The 20,807-nt window shown below is 39.8% G+C and overlaps 1 protein-coding gene across 18 annotated transcripts in view; it reads left to right on the plus strand.

Moving 5' to 3' along the window:
* Positions 1 to 20,807, plus strand: part of TENM2 (teneurin transmembrane protein 2) — a 753,358-nt gene that overhangs the window by 701,234 nt on the left and 31,317 nt on the right. For 14 of the 18 annotated variants that reach the window (XM_028717464.2, XM_028717466.2, XM_028717473.2 and 11 more), the window contains 6 exons: positions 1,079 to 1,328; positions 2,910 to 2,930; positions 6,885 to 6,941; positions 10,439 to 10,671; positions 12,443 to 12,597; positions 13,164 to 14,038. In XM_028717464.2, coding sequence (XP_028573297.1) covers positions 1,079 to 1,328; positions 2,910 to 2,930; positions 6,885 to 6,941; positions 10,439 to 10,671; positions 12,443 to 12,597; positions 13,164 to 14,038 — 1,591 coding nt within the window. The remainder of the gene's footprint in view (positions 1 to 1,078; positions 1,329 to 2,909; positions 2,931 to 6,884; positions 6,942 to 10,438; positions 10,672 to 12,442; positions 12,598 to 13,163; positions 14,039 to 20,807) is intronic. The other 4 variants (XM_028717467.2, XM_028717469.2, XM_028717470.2 and 1 more) reach the window with 1 other exon arrangement.

Consider the following 20,807-nt stretch of genomic DNA (forward strand, 5'->3'; position numbering starts at 1 on the left):
GAGATTGTGAACAGTATTAGCTGCTGCAAGGCAGCACTGGATGCAGCTGATATCCAAGACCACCTTGCCCAGAACACCTGGAATGAGAAGTGATAGCAGATAGGTTGCTGGGTGGCCAGTGGGCAAGAGAAGACAAATCCACTGTCTTTGCCATTGCAGCATTTATGAAACTAAGCAACTGTGAAAGGCAAATGGAAATCTAATTCCTCCATTAATGGGAGACCACCAGAAGCTCCATATAAGAGTGTGATATAATATTGATATTCTCTTCCATTCTATGCCTCACCATGCATTTTCTTATTTCTACAATTTGTGAGGTGTATAGTTCTCCTAAAAGTGCTTCTTGGGGCCACTTTCTGCAAGGGTTCAAGCAGAAAAGGTTTTCTTGCACTTTATCACTTTCATAAATTGTAGAGTTGGAAGGGACCCCAAGGATCAACTAGTTCTTTGGGACACATGTGGCAGGTTTCATGTTTAAATGTTCATTCACACACACAAGCAAAACCTCCCTGTGCACAACACGTGAAGCAGGTCACCATTAACCACACTTTAAATATCAAGAATGGAAAGTGTTTGTTTCCAACTCCCATCGGTCCCAGCCAGCATGGCCATCGGTCAGGTATGATGGGAGTTGTAGTCAGGGCTGGCCCAAGAAATATTGGCCTCTGAAGTGAACCACAAAATTGTGCTGTCCTCCCCACCAAGGAAGAAGGGGTGAGTGAAGATCTTCATCAGGAACAAGAGGAGGGAGGAAAGACCTACATCGAAGTCTGCTGCCTCACCTTACCTCATGGGTGGGTCTGCTGTAGTCAGTAGCATCCATAGGTTCCCCACCCCTGCTACAGGAGAACAGAAAGTGAAACAGCTGAAACAGGGCTAAGTGAAAAGAAACAGTTCCTAGTGGCAGCTGCAAGCAAGAGAGCAAGGGACATAGCATAAAGTGGTTTGGACCTATACTGGGGGGAAAGGAGTCAGTGGATGTGTTGGGTCCTAAACAGTCACCAGTGGTAAACTGGCTCAGCCACTTAATAGTCATTTGTTCTAAATTATTCTAAGTCCTTGCTTTTCTTCTTCTTAGGTATTCTACACAAAGGTAGTGGGGAGAATCAGTTTCTAACGCAGCAGCCTGCTGTAATCTCCAGCATCATGGGAAACGGTCGTCGAAGGAGTATTTCCTGTCCAAGTTGCAATGGTCTTGCCGAAGGAAACAAACTTCTGGCCCCTGTGGCACTTGCGGTAGGAATTGATGGAAGCCTGTTTGTCGGGGATTTCAACTACATTCGGCGCATCTTTCCTTCTAGGAATGTCACTAGCATTTTGGAATTAAGGTAATTCTGCTGCTATTTGCACTGCTACAAATGCCTTTGTACTTGGTCCTTCTTTCTAGTTTTCCTATATCGTTGTTGCTTTCAGCACTACCTGCCACTGTAGCTTAGTATGTAAACATGAATGACTCAATTTAGGGAAGGCTGCTAGATCAGAGTATATTTGAAGCTGCCTTATCCCTTCTTCCAAGGATTGCAATAGGAATTCAAGCAGCAGTTTAGCTGCACCATTTTCTACTAAGGCCACCTGGAATCAGATGGGCTCCTCCCCCATACACACGATGGATAGTTATATTTAGGGTTCCTCCAGACTGGTGGTTTTTGGGCAGGTGTATTGTGCAACACGTGATTGACACAATAACAGTGTATTAGTGGTGGATTTATAACTGAATCATCCACATATAGTTCCTCTTTGTTGGTTGTTCTGCAGTGCTTCCCAGGTGTTACTGCATTACTCCTGTCTGGAGAGGTAATCTTGCTCTATAGTGCAACAAAAGCAAAACTCCCCACAATGAAACATTTGTTGTATGAAAAATTAAAGGATTTTAGAAGGAAATTATGGGTCGTGCAGCTGTTTTAAACGCACCAGTATGACCAAAACAGCTGAAACTTTTGCAGAGGCAAATGTGATTGAAAGTGTGATCACATATAACTGCCTGAGAACATAATGAGCACAGTCATGTTTCAGTATGCCACTGAATACCATTTCCTGGAATTTGTTGCTGTTATGTCTTGATTGCAGGCTACTTTGAAGTATCTAGTTGTGGTTACTGTAAGAAATAGGATTCTGGACTGCACTAACCCAGTGATTGATTTGACAGGGCTCAACTTTTGTTCTCATGTATATAGCAAAACAGGCATCCCACAGCATGGCTTACAAACTTTGCAAGATAAATAGGTATTGGTATTAGTATTGGTATATGTATGCACATATATGTGTGATATATATATGCATCCTGACCCTAAAATTTACTATAAAATCTCATCTTACAGTGCTGAGATAAACACTGATTAATACTGTGTGAATTTACAAAGCTCAGTGTCGCTTTGCTCTGTTATAAAACAGCACTTCTGCTCAGTTAGACAGCACATAAGATGAATAACTGCACTGACAGTCAAACCTGCCTTAAGTGACAATTTTAGGGACTGAAGAGGAAAGCCAGTTGCAAAGTAGAGATGGGCTCAGGGTTTAAAAACTCTTGTGGTTCAATTGTTTGAATGGAAAGGATATTAGCACATTTCACTTTTGTCAGGCCTACACTGCATCAAGCCTGCTGACAGGCAGCTGCCAACTCTTTTCACTGTCAGTATAAAAGACAGGACGGTTTTACACATGACGTTTTTTCAGTGATCCAGAAAGTTTCTTACAGAAAAAAATGCCTTGAGGGGCTATTCCAGCAGGGAACTATCTTGTGACTGTTGTGCTTCATCCTTAAATTAACCTAAGGCTAAAGCTAAAAAGAGGTTTTCTTTGCCATGTCTTCTTGTCGCATAAGATAAAATGTTATGTTTGCTTTATAGCCTTTACTTCAGCTAACTGTTCTCCTTTCCCCCCTCTTTCTTTTCTGTTTCTTTCCTATAAAGAAATAAAGAATTTAAACATAGGTAAGACCAAAACCACAATCGTTATTTACTATAGTTTGTTCCATTGTGTTTACTTTTTCTGTTGTGCTTCTTTTGCAATGTTCTGTTTTAAATGTATCAAATATAGCAACATTAATATGCTAATTGTGTGTTATGAATATGATAAGCATTAGCAATTATACACTGCAGTCAAAAAGCAACCAAATAAGTTCTGACAGCAATTAGGAATGTCTAATGGAATGCAAGTATAATGAACCCCAAGTTAACTTTTATATGAGCACTTCTCCCTGCAGTCTGTAATTGGCTTAAATGGTTGAGGCAAACTACAGCAGTGGCTTTTGTAAATTCTGGAGAGGGTTCAGAAGGCACTAATGAACTGGAAATGGGTCAAAAACTCATTTCCAACTCATTAATTTTTTTCTTGATTCAGCTCCTCCCTCCCTTTTAATACAATATTAGTTGGCTGATCTGTTATTATTTCAAATAGAGTTTGAATTCTTTTGCAAAATAGTTAATTCCTTTCTTGGTCAGTTTCTCTGCTCACTCTTTAGGTGCATGTACATCTTGGACATTACAGTAGAAGCACAGTAGAAGCATGAAACACTCATGCATCTGCTTGCTGGCACCAGTGGCAATTCCTGGAGCTGCCTGTATTCAAAAGTTAATTTACTGCAAAATAAAACAAATAAAACATTACACTAAACACTCAAGGCATTAGCTCATCAACCCAGTTGGACCAGGATAAATATATTGGCCCTGTAACTCAAACATGGTGTCTGAGATAGTGTAAGCCTCCTGCTGTGTTTGATAAATATAATTGCTCTCCTCTTTCACAATGACTGAAAATATGTATTATAAGTTGCCAACTGTGGCATGAACCTGTGGAAACAAAAAATGAAGCTTCTAGATTAATTAGATGGAATTCATGTTGTTGAAGGGTGTGATGTGTATGCTAGGAGAGCCCAGGGCTCTATTAATATATCCGCACTGTGGCCAAAATGATGTTACTTCCTGCCGTTTCCCTCACTTCCTGGCTTACTCTTTAAGTACCTTCTTTTGTCTGAGTAGATGCTGTGGTGAGTGCCACACAAGCTGTAGCTGCTTGTAACTGACAAAAACTGGTATCCATATGCTAAAGAGTAAAAAAATAAATAAATCAGTACATCAGTGTTCAAAAAGGAATGCATTTGTAATGGTTAGAACTAAGTTTAGTGGTAGCTGTTAATTAAAAAAATGTGTGTGTTAATATATCAAAGTAGAAAATAAGGGGAAGCTATATTTCTTAAGTTTCCTGTGAAGTCAATGCTGTCTATTTGAAAAAAGAATCTTCTTAATATAAGTGTTAAAAGGAAAGCATTTGACCTGATAAATGGACATAAAAGAAAAAAATAGTGTATTGGAAATAAAGGAAACATGTGCACAAGTGCACAACTGTGCTCATTGCTTAACATTACCAATATCACAAATTTGTTTCTGTTGTCCCAAACATGGAAAAGTTATACTTTTGGGGCATGTCAGGGGTAGCTAATGTGGTACCCACCAGATATTGTCATATTACAACTCCCATCAGCCTCAGGAAATGATCAGATATATATAAGAATAGTCAAACACCACTTAAATGAAAATGCTGCTGTATTGTAACAACACAATGATGAAAATCAAAGTTGGTTAGAAAGGCGATTAAAGGATCCAGAAAGGAGTTTGATAATGTGTGGGTTTAGATTATTATGACCTTATTATATTATAGCATTACAAAACTCTAATGTTAAGCTGAATGCTGGAGGTATAAATACTATAAAATAGATGTGTGGCAAATTTGGTGGAAATATCCACCAACTTACTCACATCCTACCTACACACGATTGACTCACATGAGACTGCGTATATGCGTGGTGCCGAGAATAATTAAATAAATAGATTCAAACCAGCAAATGGTGAGAGAGAGCTGGAGCCCAAAGAGGACTTCATAGAGGGCAGAGGAAGCCCCAAAGAGACCGGAGGGGCTGCCTATATTAGCATATTTATATTAAAGGATACTGAACTAGGAAGGAGGAATGATGAAATTGTGGTTGTATTTGTGGCTGTTTGCGGTGTGTGTAGTTCTGGTCATTAAAAGAATAATTAACAAAGGATGGAATTCAACATCACTCTATGCTGAACATTTTGTTGATGTGAACGTATCATCCTGTCAGGTGGAACTATACCCCCTCACACTGCAAGCTGTTTTGCGGGATTTTCTGGGCAACCCAAGCAAATTTAGTGGGGAAGAAGGTGGGGGAAACCTAAATGCGCAAATGGAAGCCCCTGCAGAGGGCTTCTGCTGACTGTATTTGTTAGGTGAATCCCACCCAGAATATATAATTTTAAAATAATACTGATTAAGATCAACACCATTAACCATCTTGCTAAAATGTCAGCTGCTCAAAATTGTTTTTGTATTTTCTGTTATGTACTGACGTTCTCCCCCTGGGCCAGTAGGGGGATACTGTAGATAGTTATGCAAATGAAGGATCAAAAGTGACGTTCAGTGATTGGATGCATACTGTAGATAGTTATGCAAATGAAGGATCGAAAGTGACGTTCAGTGATTGGATAGTTTTAGAAAGTTGTTACAGTAACGAGGTTCTGGAGCTCTATATAAGCAGGCTGACTGAGCCCTTCAGTCCAGTTCTGTTCCAGCTTACAAATAAAGAGATGCTTTGGAGAAATTGCTGTGTCGTCTGATATGTTCACCCACAACTTTAAAAAATGCATTTATAGCATCATAATGTTATAACAACCTTTCATTTAAGTGGTATTTCACTGTTATGTGTGTGTTTTTAATAGCATTGAAATAATTTTTGACTATAAAATTGGTTTTTAAAAAGGGGGTAATAAAATAGCTGCACTGCCCACACAGAAAGTACAGTATGTGTGTGCTAAGCTTAATAGGTTCCTCTGTCCACTACATCCCTACCCACATAAGAACCCCATCATTTTAAAAAGATAGAATTGCAAAAAGGGGTCATTTACAGCTATAGAGATTGTACCACTCTCTTATTTTTCAAGCTTTTTGTTTTGTGAAAAGGGGCAAAAGAACTAGGATGGCAGTGACTGGATGGCAACATCATGCACACACCCCATAAAAAGTGAATTAACAAAACATAGCAATGCTGCACTAAATACCTAAGCGGAAGCATCTCAGCATTTTATTCTCCCAATATTCCAGTATTACCAAGAAGCAGTATTCATAATAGGGCTCTGCAGTCAAAGGGGCAAACTGGATTACCCAGGTTAGGAGCCCAGTTCTACCAGACCCCTACGCTGTCTCTCTCCCACATGCTCCACTTCTGTGCCAGGGAACATATTTGGCTGTATGGTTAGACCAGTATTAACACATACTTGCCCAGCTTGCAATACTATTGCAACATTGCATGTTATGATATTGTGCTAGGATGGCAGTTGTAGTGGCCTGCCCTAAAAACATATTTACCAGGGTAACCATAGGATAGAACTATAAGAGTCTCACAATGTCACAGGTGCTCCCTCTGAAAACAATTAACAAAAGATTGGATTTTTGTCGTATCTATATCTTCATCCACAGACATCCTCCAAAAATCTGGGTAACACCACCTAACTATTCTGTCCGCAAGAATGCCTACTTCTGTACTTGTCTCAACATAACCCCTTGCTCATGGGGTTTGGTTTTGTTTATCTCAAAAATCCAAGAGTGTGGCTCTTCAGAGGCCAGTAGGTCCAACTGCAGAGAAATAACTAGATCATTCACTTTCTGTCTTCGTCCTGCTGATTTTTAAAGCCTCTACTGGCTTTTAAAGACGTTTGCCCCATATCACCCATGGCTGGCATCTGCAGAAATCTTGTTTAAAATACTCATTACATCTGCCTGTTTTTAGCCAGGCATGTTTGTGCAGGAACTTCTCCATTTAGTCCAGTTGTCTATTTGAATAGCTGAGGCTGACATTTCTAAATTTGCAGGTGGCTCACTGGCTCCACACCTCGAACAGCTGTCAAAACAGATTTATTAGAAATAAGGTAATACTTCAAGACATCCACTGACCCCACAAGATAGGGGGGAAACTTCAGCAGAACATTAGCTTAGCTTACTGTCAAATCTGGGGAACTTGTTGCTTGTTTCAGTTAGCACTGCAGCCTTGCACAAATAATATAATGGGCTTTCTATGGTATGAAGACACAGGAAAAACAGGTTTACCTCAAAACTAAGGCATTATAAGCTTGACTGCTACAGCCCTATTCTATTGATGTACATTAAATTTGGGGGCACAAGCTATTGCTTGTACTGCTGCAGTTAGCACTGAGTCCTATTTCTGACAAGGGAAATGAAACCATTCAATTGTGCCTCACCAAAGAAAGTAATGGTGATGTTAGCGATATCAGTTGATGTTAGCAATTGACCAGAGGCCTATAAGTTGTCCTCTTAGAGATGGATATATTATCAGCATCTTCTCTGCAGCAATGTATTACAACCTTTAGCTATGATTTCTTGGAGACTTGTTGGGGTGGTGTGAGATAAGCAGAGGGCTGTTGATACACCCGAGTGACATGGGCAGAAATAAGACAAATGCAAGCAACCTATAAAATAGGAATCTGCAGTCAATTCCTGCTTCCAAATTAGAGTCAGTAGCAACATCTTTCCGCTCCACTTCTGTTTGTTGCATAGTGGTTAATGAATATCTTGTGCTCAGTGAACCATTTTGTTGCCATTGTATTCTCCATCAAATAACCTATGAAGGAGGTACAAAAACAGGAGCTTTTTAAATACTCAACACTTTAGTTCAGGACTTTTACACTCTTACCTCCCCCTCTCCCCGATATATTTATGACTTTTCCAGGAGTCCCATTTTAATAACAATATGACCAAGAGCCCAGCCTCAAAACCTGTTTTTAATACCCCAAGGTATCTCAATAGTGAAATAATTGTAAAAGGGGAAAGTACTTTTTCATAAACTGAATAGTTTACTATGGAATTCACTTCTACAAGATGCAATGATAGCCCACAACAGATAGCTTTTAAACAAGATTAGACAAATTCCGGAATGATATAGCTATCAATGGCTACTAGTCATGATGGCTATATAGTACCCCCAAATCAATGGGGAACCACAGCAAAAGAAAGCTACTGCCTTTCCATTTGTCTTGGTAGATTTCCCATAGGACTAGACAGGGCTTTGGTCTAATCCAGCAGGGCTTTTCTCATGTTCAAATGTACTTCTGAGCATATGCTGCTAATTTTGTTGGATATTTTATATGAGGGGAGATCTATATATACTTTATAAATCATAAGATAAATCTTCCCTCCTATAGAGTAGCCATTGTTATCCCAAAACATTTGCGATTAGGAAGTAAGACTTCAAATTTTAAGGCCCTTTCAGGTGTGAAAGCTCTCACAGAATTGTGTGGATTGCAGTTTGCCCTGCCTCCCACCATTGAGATCCCAGCTGTCTTCAGGCATTGAAGAATAAGGCCTGCAGTGCTGAGCCTGCTATACTCCTGTATAGCATGTTCACGGTGGAGCCAGGCGATGAAAAATTTGACAGATAGGGTGGGGCAAGCAAGGGCATTGTTGCTGTCTCCTTATTACAGGAACCCTATAATGCCTGAATCCAGTAGTTCACAGTTTAGAAACTAAAAGCCAGCTACCACTTTTGCCACTATACTGGTGTTTTTATGCCACAAATACACAGATTTGGAATCTTAGCTGTTTTTCCATCTGTGTCTTTAGAGTTTAAAGGAAAAGAAAAAATCAGGACAGCATTTCAGTGTCACAAAGTACATGCTTAGATAATGCAGCAAAGGGTTTTATGTCGGATTGAGGGTGAAAACATACATGCATTCAGAAGTGTGATGGAATGGTGTCAACATGCATTTGCTTCATTTTGAGGCATTTGTTTTCAGGGCAGAGAATGTGCATAAAACCCAATTCCACCACACTTAGGATGCCCTGGTTGTGTTCTGAAAGCACATGAAGCCAGCATCTTGCTGCAGCTCAGCAGGCCTTGGTCTGGTCTGTACATGACTAAATGACTATCTGGGAATTACTTGTACACCACCTTGGGTTCCATGACAGAAGAAAAGTGGAGTAAAAAGGCAAGAAAATAGATAGATAGATAGATAGATAGATAGATAGATAGATAGATAGATAGATAGGATGTATGTCAGTCTTTTCTCAAAGTAATGTGGAAGTAGTCCACAGCATAGGGTTTACCAGACGGAGAATGATTTAAAATGTTTTTATTCTGAGTAATAAGAAAGACTTTTCTGTCTTGCTTCTTCAGTACTAACCTTAAATGTGAGGTCAGCATTTTGGAATACCTAAATGGTAGTGTTAACCTCTAACCATCACAAACTGACCATCTTATTATAAAGCGTTACAGAACTCTTTATTTTAAAAAACATATCTATGAAGAGTGAAGAATGAGAAGGGAAAGGACTGCAATTAAAAATTATGAGATTATTCGTCTTTTATGCAGCTTCAGGGCAGGCTGTAGTGTATTCTATTATTTGGCACAGTGGGAAGACAGCTAAAGATTTTACGAGGAGGCACAGATGCTGTACCTTTTTCAAAAATAATTTACAGCTTCTTGTCAGAAGACATCTCACGTTGGCTTCCCATATATTTTGCATTTGTGGCTACATTATTTTTCAAAGCTCTGTACCTAAATGAAACAGCCATGCTCTGTAAAATAGATGGATTCACATGGGTGGTAAAAAGCAATCCATAAATGGAAGCTAATGAGAACCATATATATCTTCAGTGTCCAAATTATTGAGATATAAAACAATTTCCAGTTGTCAAAAAGATATAGAATGATGTAATATTCAGAGGAAGATTGACTAGAAGCCAAGGTGAACTGGTCTTATACAAGGCAGACACTTCCTAACAGTTAGTGAGTGTAGCTGTTAAGGGCCAGTGTCTAACGCATCTAGCCCAATCCTGTGCAAGTTTACTCAGAAGTAAATCCCACTGAATTCAACAGAACTTCTTTTCTATAGTGTGCATGGGATTGCAGACATAATCTGAGATGAGACGCCTTGCCAGAGTTTATTAAATTACATAAGTTGCTATGTCGCTACCTTCTACCCAGCAGCCCCTGTTCAGATTCATCTATTTATTTGTCACTTTTTTATCCAGCCCTTCATCCAAGATGGTATCCATGGCATTACCTATGTAGTCCTCACAGCGATCTGTGAAGTAAGAGCAGGCTCAGAGATAGCGACTTGCCCCAGGCCAACAAGTGGCACAGAAGGGATTTGATGCTGAGTTTCTCACACCCAAACTCTACTCTAATATAACCAAATTAAGGGATGGGACTGAGAAAAGGGCAGGCTTTGCCAAACCTAATGTTACACTGTTGTGGGGTGGAGGGTGGGAGTCACCCTCAGACAGAAGGGTGGTGGGACTGATACCATCCACATTTCTTGCCTGTCATATCCCAGTTCATTACTGACAAGAACTATGCTTTGTGGGGTCTGGTTTAGCCATTGTGTTTTCTCTTTCTTCTCTTCTAAAGCAACAACCCTGCCCACAAGTACTACCTAGCTGTGGATCCTGTTTCGGGCTCACTCTATGTATCAGACACCAACAGCCGCCGTATTTACAAAGTCAAAACCCTTACTGGTGCAAAAGACCTAGCTGGAAATTCTGAAGTAGTGGCAGGTACAGGGGAGCAGTGTCTGCCTTTTGATGAAGCCAGGTGTGGTGATGGAGGGAAAGCAGTGGATGCAACTTTAATGAGCCCACGAGGTAAGGGATGGAAAAGGTTGCACAAACTATAATCTGAAGCTAGACTGAATCTATATACAGTGGTACCTCGGGTTAAGTACTTAATTCGTTCTGGAGGTCCGTTCTTAACCTGAAACTGTTCTTAACCTGAAGCACCACTTTAGCTAATGGGGCCTCCTGCTGCCACCGCGCCTCCAGAGCACAATTTCTGTTCTCATCCTGAAGCAAAGTTCTTAACCCGAGGTACTATTTCTGGGTTAGCACAATCTGTAACCTGAAGCGTATGTAACCCGACGTACCACTGTATAATTATCTGGCAATTAAAACACTGCTTGCTGACTTATTTTTTAATCTCTGGTTGAATCACAGCAGGTTGGCAAGTGTTTCCCACAGACAATTCTTTTCATGGGGTTTGCTTGCAGCCCCTGTTCCTTTGCAAAACAACAATAACCTTCACATTCCATTGTGGAGAAGAAGTACAAACAGTCAGGATTGTCTGAAGCAAAATCTTTTTGGAGATGCAAAAGTGTCTTATTTTGGGCAAAGGTGGTTGGCACTGTCTGGTCTATATCCTGTTTCTGCAAAAGAAACAAAAGCCAGACTTTATTTTCCATTTTAATAATATGTAATTTTTTTAAAAAAATGAAAAGATTGTATGGAATAATGGTTCTTAGGTTAATGTTTCCTTTGCTTGCTTGTCAATATTGCACTTTAAAAAACTGCAGCCTAAGTGCCTACGCTTCAGCTAGTCTTCCCTTTGGGAATGAATGAAAGTAGAGCAGAAGAAATATAAACAAACACTGTATAAAAGAAATGTCTACCTATTGGAAGAGTATAAATTCCAGCTTCAGTGGCTCATATAAATAAATAATTCTGACTCAATAAATTTGAAAAGCACAGCTGAAGCGAACCATAAAAATCTGACATTCAAACACTTAGGGTATTTTTCAATATAAAAATGATAAACATTAATTTTATAACTTGATTGTTCCTCTTAAAATAAACTAATATGAAGTCCTCTAGCTTTTTCTGCAGCATGAGGTTTCTTTCATTGTGCTAATTAAATTCACCTTAGTGGCACCAAACACAGAAGCTATTACCTTACATGATGTAGGCAGCATAACTGGTGGTACTTTTCCTTACCAAAACTGCCTTGGTGCCCATGCTTCTGTAGCTCAAGGACAGTAACATCTGAAGGAAAGAAAGAAGCACTTAAAGGATAAGAAGGTAGTATACTTGTTCAGGCATACACACACTTGCATATGCACATGGGTAGCCAGCCAAAATGTGTTTACTAAGATCTTGTGACTGGAGTCACAATGCACCAGGGGGATGCTGCCTTGCCTAATGACTGGAGATTGGCTACAATATCTACAGTAGTACAGTTTTTGGTGGGGCAACGAAAGCTCAGATTTATTACAGCATAGAGAACAAACAGATACTAAGACTGTACATATACACAGCGGACTAGATGGACAGTTATTTCAATTAGTTTATTTTCTGCAAAAAAATAAATTGAAAAGTAGTGTCAGCTTTATATATTTGTATATAATACCAGGAAACTAGTGGTGTTACTGTTATCTTGTAAATTAATTTGTTGAGAATTTAGAACCAAAGATTTAATTCACTCTAATGGAGCAGTACTTTTGAGATGGTTGAAATGGCGTCGTACTTCGGCTCAAAAAGTCAGAAGCAAATACTTACAAGTGAGGGACAGCTACAATAATTGGTGAATTTATCAGCAAACCATGAGGTCAGACAACTCATTTTTACTTTCTTTGCACCCTGGTAGGAATTGCAGTAGATAAGTATGGCCTTATGTATTTTGTTGATGCTACAATGATCCGAAAAGTTGATCAGAATGGAATAATATCAACTCTGCTTGGCTCTAATGACCTAACTGCTGTTCGGCCACTAAGCTGTGATTCCAGCATGGATGTTACCCAGGTAGAGTGTTACTTCTTGTTTGTAATAAAACAGATGGTTATTTATTTTGGATAAATGCCTAGTTGTTCTCCCTAGGTAACACTATGTATTCCAATCTGATGGGGAAAAGGGGTTTTGAATGTATTGATGATGAAATACAGTTACTGATATAACAAACAGGTTTTCTCTGCAGCAGATGACATATCTCAGTGATAGAAAAATAGAGCTGTGGTCATATTGTGTTTAATTGGCTTTGCTTTTCCTATATAACTTTGAAGCGTTTAGTCCCATGTACTGCATATATCATTACTCAGTGTAAGCACTGTGTGTAGTTTTAATAAATAGAGAAAAGAAATGTGTCCAAGTGAACTACACACAGTGTAGCTCTTTGAGTTGCTCAGTTAAGATTTGAGCAATTAGTTGTTATTTCATACATAGAATAATAGAATTGTAGAGTTGGAAGGGACCCTGTGGGTTATCTAGTCCAACCCCCCTGAATGCAGGAATCTCAGTACATAATTTATATGTGTTCAAAGAAATGTCCAGATTGTTCTAAAACCAGTCCTAATTTATTGTGCCTCTTGTAGGTGCGCCTGGAGTGGCCGACTGACCTTGCTGTTAATCCAATGGATAACTCCCTGTATGTACTGGAGAACAATGTCATTTTGCGGATCACCGAGAACCATCAGGTTAGCATCATTGCTGGCCGTCCAATGCACTGCCAGGTTCCTGGTATAGACTACTCTCTCAGCAAACTGGCCATTCATTCTGCACTGGAGTCAGCCAGTGCCATTGCCATCTCACACACTGGAATTCTTTACATCAGTGAAACAGATGAGAAAAAAATTAACCGGCTTCGCCAGGTCACCACGAATGGCGAGATTTGCCTCTTGGCTGGGGCAGCTTCAGACTGCGACTGCAAAAATGATGTCAACTGTAATTGCTATGCTGGCGATGATGCTTATGCCACTGATGCCATCTTAAATACCCCATCCTCCTTAGCTGTGGCACCAGATGGCACTATTTACATAGCAGATCTTGGAAATATACGTATCAGGGCTGTCAGCAAAAACAAACCTGTTCTTAACTCTTTCAACCAATATGAAATTGCATCTCCGGGAGAGCAGGAACTGTATGTCTTCAACATTGACGGTATCCACCAATATACCCTCAGCCTTGTTACGGGAGAATATCTATATAATTTCACCTATAGTGCCGATAATGATGTGACGGAGGTGATTGATAACAATGGCAACTCTCTAAAAATTCGGCGGGATACCAATGGAGCACCACGTCATTTTCTAATGCCCGACAATCAAATAGTGACTCTTGCTGTTGGCACAAATGGTGGGCTTAAGGTAGTGTCAACCCAGACCTTGGAACTTGGATTAATGACTTATCATGGGAGCAGTGGTCTCTTGGCAACAAAAAGTGATGAGACAGCATGGACGACCTTTTATGAGTAAGGCTCTTTTCAAAATAATGTTGCACATTCATTTTGTGTCTAGGTGATAAACAAGTAGGACTTCGTGACGGTTTAAGGACAAGGCAGCATATTCTGTGCCTCAAAAGACCACTAGTTTTGCACACATTTTCTTATTTGGCATAATCTACTCTAAATTCCTTTGGGGGATTTCTGCGTAATTGAAAACTGCTTTTCAAGGTCCAAATTTGGCAAGTTCAAAGGAGGAGGCTTGAGATGGGTGAAAGAATTTTCAGGTAAGGATAGACGGGTAGAGAATTATACAGAGAAGAGCCATCCTGTGAATTAACTGGTGGTCTTTGTTTTAGAGAAAAGCATAGGAACATATAAAACTGTCTTATACAGAGTCAGATCAGCAGTTCATCTAGCTTAGCATTGCCTATACTCACAGGCAGCAGCTCCTATGGTTGCAGATAGGACATTCCCATCCCTACCTGGATTGAGCTTCAAACCTTATGCATGCAAGACCGATAGTCTAATACTGAGCTCTGGCCCTTCCCCAGAATATCTGCCTTTAAATTTTATTTATTTATTTACAAATGTGCACATCTTTTCAGTGCAGCTCAGAGAATACGGTAATGACATTCAAGTGAATTTGGATAAATGCTAATGTTTTGAATGTCCTTTGGAGAAGCAGTTGTACTACAGTGCCCAGCAGCCTAAAATGCAACTACAATTTATGGATGTTTAGGATGCATGCATATGTATAGCAGCTGCCAGGATAGGACCCAGCTTTCATGATCCTGCATGCCACAACAGAGTATATTTCCCATACTTGCTCTGCCCAACTCATAACCTAATAAATGATGGCTACACCCTACTAAGCTTTCTTTCTCCAGGGATTTCAATACTGCAGTTTCTTTTGGAACTCAGAGGACAAGTCTTGCTGTTCAAATGGGCAGGATATTGGGACCGTGCTCTATCTGGGCAGATAAAGCATTGATTGACTTTGCTGATTGCTCATTCCTCAGATTGTTGAGGAAATTGGATCCTAAGGTATCTGAAAGAAATTCAGTGTGACTTATATAATTTCTAGAGAGCTCAAAATTACACTCGTTTCAGGAACTAGTAGATGAGAAAGACAAAATTTCCTCTTTAACTGAAACAGATGACAGATAAGATAATAGGGTGCGTGTGCGTGTGTATGCGTGTCTGCACAAGAAAACCAGTGTCATTAACCAATGTTTTTTCCAAAGAACATCCTCAGCTATATATTTTGCCAGTGTTGTATAATTTCTTCAAGTGACATTCTGCAAATACTGATTATGAAAAATATGAATATGCAGATGTAGGTGATTACGGGTAAAATGTTTAGCTGCCTACTGATAGTTATGTGGCATCTCTTGTCCTTTATATCGAGTTCACACCCTTCTAAGAAAGCACATCAACTTGCCATGTGACACAGTAGGCTGGGGTGGTTAGTATTCATAAGTAGAGTCCTTGTCAGGGAAGTATCCATCCCCACTGTTGGAAATCAAATATTTTCCAAGATAAGATTGCTTTTGATAGCACTTATTGACAGCCACCCAGTTATCTGTCAGTTGTAAATGGAAAAAGATTAATCCACCATCTATTAAGAAATGGTATATAGGATTAGGCTACATGGTCAAACTAACCAATGTGATAAGATTAAGAGAGAGGAAGCAACAAAATGATTTGTTTATACATAAATGGAGCTTGTTTATTCACTACAAGAATGGAAAGGTACAGGAAGAACTTCAGCCACATGCTGTGTTAGGAACAATATGATTAGTAAGCTGGTTTTTGGTTTTCTTCCCCCCCCCCTTTTTTTTCTATTGCCCCCTAAAATAAATTTTATTTAATTTTGAGAGTTTAAAAGAATGATCTAAATGTTTACTATTAGCTTACATACACCCTTAACATTACTCTGATTTGTTTTTCTTTTCCATTTTGTAGGTACAATATGTAAGGATTACTATGATTAATGTGCTTCCCACTGGTGATTAATTACAATTGTATTATTTATTGTATTATTTATTGTATCAACATATTTACCTTGGTAAGAATTCAGTGTCACACTCTTCTCATCGTTCCATCAGCACAGGCATTCCTTTTTGCCAGACAATCCCCCTGCATGCTGTTCTTGGGGTTCTCCTGAACCTCCAGACCAGATTTGGAGGGAGGAGATGGGGGAAAGTGCCATTGTGCTAGCAAGGAGCCCTCACACTGGCTTCCACTAGTGCCAGGTTACTTGAATCTGGGCTCTTGGGTTGTATTAAACCAAACCCTACTCAGTCTACCAATTGAATTTAATTAACCTACCGTAAGTCATGCCATAAATGAATCATAGAATTGTAAAGTTGGAAGGGATCCTGAGAGTCATCTAGTCCAACCCCCTGCAATGCAGAAATCTCAACTAAAGCATCCATGACAGGTGGCCATCCATCCTCTGCTTAAAAACCTCCAAGGAAGGAGAGTCCACCACTTCTCATGGGAGTCTGTTCCACAGCTGAAAAAGCTCTTACTGTCAGAAAGTTCTTCCTGATGTTTAGTCAGAATCTCCTTGAGCCATTGGTTCAAGTCCTACCCTCTGGAGCAGGAGAAAACAAGATTGCTCCATCTTCCATGTGACAGCCCTTCAGATACTTGAAGATGGCTGTCATCTCTCCTCTCGGGTCTCCTTTCCCCCCTAAGCTAAACACCCTCAACTCCCTCAGCCATTTCTCATAAGGTTTGGTTTCCTGACCCTTGCCTTGAGTATTGTGGCGGCCACCGCACATTTTCCAGCTTGTCAATATCCTTCTTAAATTGTGGCTCCATGTTCATTAGCGTCAGTGACTTTTCTCTAGTATTGAATCCCACCCCTACTTTTCTCATGCTTATATATGTTTGTATGGAAGTTTGGTATAAAAAAGCAAACAAAACTTTTTTTTCTTTTTGCAGTAGATCTGCTTGCTGGGGAAAGCTTCCATCATAAGGGGAAGTCTGGACAGGCAGCAGATCTATGCGCAAGGAAGCCTTCTGCTTCACTTAAGTATGGTCAGCCCAGTGTTCCTCACAGCAGCTCAGTTCAGCGATAATGATGCTAAGCTATTGTTTAGAAATACATGAGTGAGGCTGGGCAAGGCTCAGGCTTGCATAGTTGGCTGTTTATTTCTCCTCTGATTTCTCCTGGATATATAATAATAATAATAATAATAATTTATTATTTGTACCCCGCCCATCTGGCTGGGTTTCCCCAGCCACTCTGGGCGGCTTCCATAGAAACCAAAAATACACTAAAATATCACACATTAAAAACTTCCCTGAACAGGGCTGCCTTAAGATGTCTTCTGAATGTCAGGTAGTTATTTATCGCTTTGACATCTGATGGGAGGGCGTTCCACAGGGCGGGCGCCACTACCGAGAAGGCCCTCTGCCTGGTTCCCTGTAGCTTTGCTTCTCGCAATGAGGGAACCGCCAGAAGGCCCTTGGCGCTGGACCTCAGCGTCCGGGCAGAACGATGGGGTGGAGACGCTCCTTCAGGTATACTGGGCCGAGGCCGTTTAGGGCTTTAAAGGTCAACACCAGCACTTTGAATTGTGCTCGGAAACATACTGGGAGCCAATGTAGGTCTTTCAAGACTGGTGTTATGTGGTCTCGGCGGCCGTCCCCAGTCACCAGTCTAGTGACTAATTGTTGTTTCTTGTTACATTCAGACTGGGTCAAGCTGTCTTTAGTTTATACTGTGGCTTACTGAAACGGGCCAAGGTCAAACCCAGACATATTATCCTGGGATGTTTCAATAAATGCTAGTTTAAATTATTTATGAGCCATATCAATTTTGCATACATTCTATCTCATTTCTGCATTAGTCTGCATTTAAAAAAAAATCTGCATGAAATTTTGTGTTTAAATATGTGTTTAAATACTGTTATGTCACAGAATGAAAATACATTTCTACACTTTTTTTCTTTTACTAAAATGCACATTATAATGCATTTTGGTATGCTTTGAGAGCAAAGAACTGTATTACAGAATTCAGAGAAGTGTGATAATTACGTTTCAGTTAGTACAGGAGATGTGGATCAGGTCTGTTTGCACTGGAATTAATAAAAGCCAAATTCTTCAAGCTTCCTTAGTTTTAACAAACCAAAATTCACTGGTTCAGACATAATGACAAACTAGAGTTAGTTTCAGCTAGGTAGTGGATTCTTCGAATCTCCTTGTGGCTATAGCAGAGGAGTGGTGTCTTAGAGGTTTTTACATATGCACTGGACTAATGTGTCTACAGACATCAAACAAACATTGTGGTGAAGTACATTCCTCTTCATTTTATCAGTGGTTCCTTCAGAAAATGAATATAACTATTTCAGCTTTTCTTGAGGGGAAAAACTGATGCAAAGACACCCTATGTATGCTTCATGTCTCCCCCACACCCTAAAAAATAAACCTTACTTTTTAGAATACTCAGGGCACCATTAGATCAGGCTACTGTTGGTAATTATTAATCATTACGTGGCCTCTTCAAAGTATATACCCCCATGATGTGTACACCAGACAACTATATTCAAGGACATAAAAAGTCACATAGCTGATATAGTTGGAAACTAACTACCATTTCTAAAGCGATCTCTTTTTTTTAGGTTTTGATGGAGTTTTTCAATGGACTAGGAGAGCACTGCCACCTGCTGATCATTTTGTAGAATAGCCACTTGTAAATGTGTGTTTCATGAATCTTGCTGATGGAGCTACGTTATTATTTTTTGAACCAGGAGATGTGTGACCACCTTGTCATTCCTTGTCTGAAAGACAGTTTACAATGATATTGAAACAGGCTTCATCTAGAGTAGCATGAAGCAGTTTCATGAACAATCAACTACTGGAGGTTTTTAAGCAGAGCTTGGATAGCCATCTGTCATGTATTGAGATTCCTACATTTCAGGGGGTTGGACTAGATGACCCCCCGGTATCCCTTCCAACAGTATGATTCTATGATTCTGTACTGCATAGTTTGTTGGGGGGCTTTAGTCTCACTTGTGCAGGCATACAAATATACACCTTTTAAAGCTAACTGTGGTTACAAAAAGAAAGAAATGCTTATTTGGTGAATAATAAAAAATTATGAATAAGTTAATAACTAACAGCAGATTTGGGCAGTGTAACTTTGGAGGGGTCACACTTTAGAGAGCTCCCATTAGATAATGGCAGAGTTAGGTGCTCCTGTGTCCTACAGAATAACTCACCTATTTTGAAAACACTGAATAGGATTGACTCTAATTGTTCAGAATTTTGTGACTGTGGATGATGTGAAAACAGTCTAATGGGTATATTGGCTAAAATGCTCCATGTACATTCTGCTGAGCTTTGTATATTTTAAATGCCAAGTTGCTGGCTAAGCCCACTAGGGAATGAATTGTCACAGGCAAATGTAAGATTTACAACAACAAAAATAGCAGTCAGGCATAACCATGCATAAGGGACACCCAAAACAATCCAAGATACTAGGAGCAATTTGAGCAACCTGAAATACATTAGGAAAAATAGTACCAGGATTGATGGAATCATAGAATTTTAGAGTCGGAAGGGACCCTGAAGGTCAACTAGTACAACCCCTGTAATGCAGGAATCTTTTGTCCAACATGAGCATCGGACCCACAACCCTGAGATTAAGAGTCTCATTCATGTAAACCAATGTAAACCAGTTTCTCCTAACTTAATGAACATGGTGTAGAATCTGACATGTGAATGCCTGGCAATTATTTTAACTATAGGGCTAATTTGTAGTGATACATTACATCATTTAGAAATAAACACCACATGCTGAAAGAAACTACCATGGTCATAAAGTGATCCCATTCTCCTCCCCATCCTCAGTTTCCTCTAACTAATGTTCCTACATCAGGGCATTTTCTTCAGATTAATGACTCTCCAGCATTTCTGAGATACTAACTCCTCCCAGCCGCTCATCAGTTCCCAGGAAATGTCCTGCTCCATCATAGTTATTGCTTAATAAATGTATTTATAGCTGCCTACTGCCTGGGTCCGTGCAATAATTAAGTCACATTATTGAGCACCTAACGCAACCCAGTCAGGAGGACTCGTTTCCAGATGATGACAAGCAGGACAGCAGCTGCCATTCCCCATATGCTATTCAGTCTGCTGCTTACCTTTCCTCCTGGACAAGTCTAGAAAGAGTTACACAATGGGACAATTTGCCAGTTTCAGTTATTAGTGCCTCATTAACACATCACATCCCCCCTTGCTCCCCCCCCCATGTCTCTTGAGAAACAGATAACATTAATTTTCTGCTCCTCCCAAAAAATTGCTGATCCAGAGGTTTTTTTAAAAAATGATCAAAGCAATTTGCACCAAATGACTTTTTTTTCTTCTGCCAAATGAAGTAATTTTTATCATATACATAATTTTAAATTGCTTTATTAAATCCAGTTATGCCATGAGAGAAGGCATTAATAGCTCTATTCCCCGAACAATGATTGGTGTTTTCTATTGCTTCAGGAGTAGATACCACCCACTTTTTCTCAGTAGTTCTTTTTGTGAGGTTCTTCTCCTGATAAAATGATATTGCTTATTTCTGAACCCCTTCTGCTTGCATATTTGTTTAATTTCAAGATTTTTAAAAAAAAATTCTGTTCTGCAGCCAAAAAAGTCTCATAGAGCAGAAAAAAGGAGGAACAAAGACAATCCCTGCCATCAAGGATTGTGAAGGCTAGGTAGATGAAAGAAACACACACACACACACACACACACACACACATTAAGGCTACAATTCTGAGGCTTAGGGGAC

Source organism: Podarcis muralis, chromosome 2 (assembly GCF_964188315.1).
Source record: "Podarcis muralis chromosome 2, rPodMur119.hap1.1, whole genome shotgun sequence".
NCBI lineage: Eukaryota > Metazoa > Chordata > Lepidosauria > Squamata > Lacertidae > Podarcis > Podarcis muralis.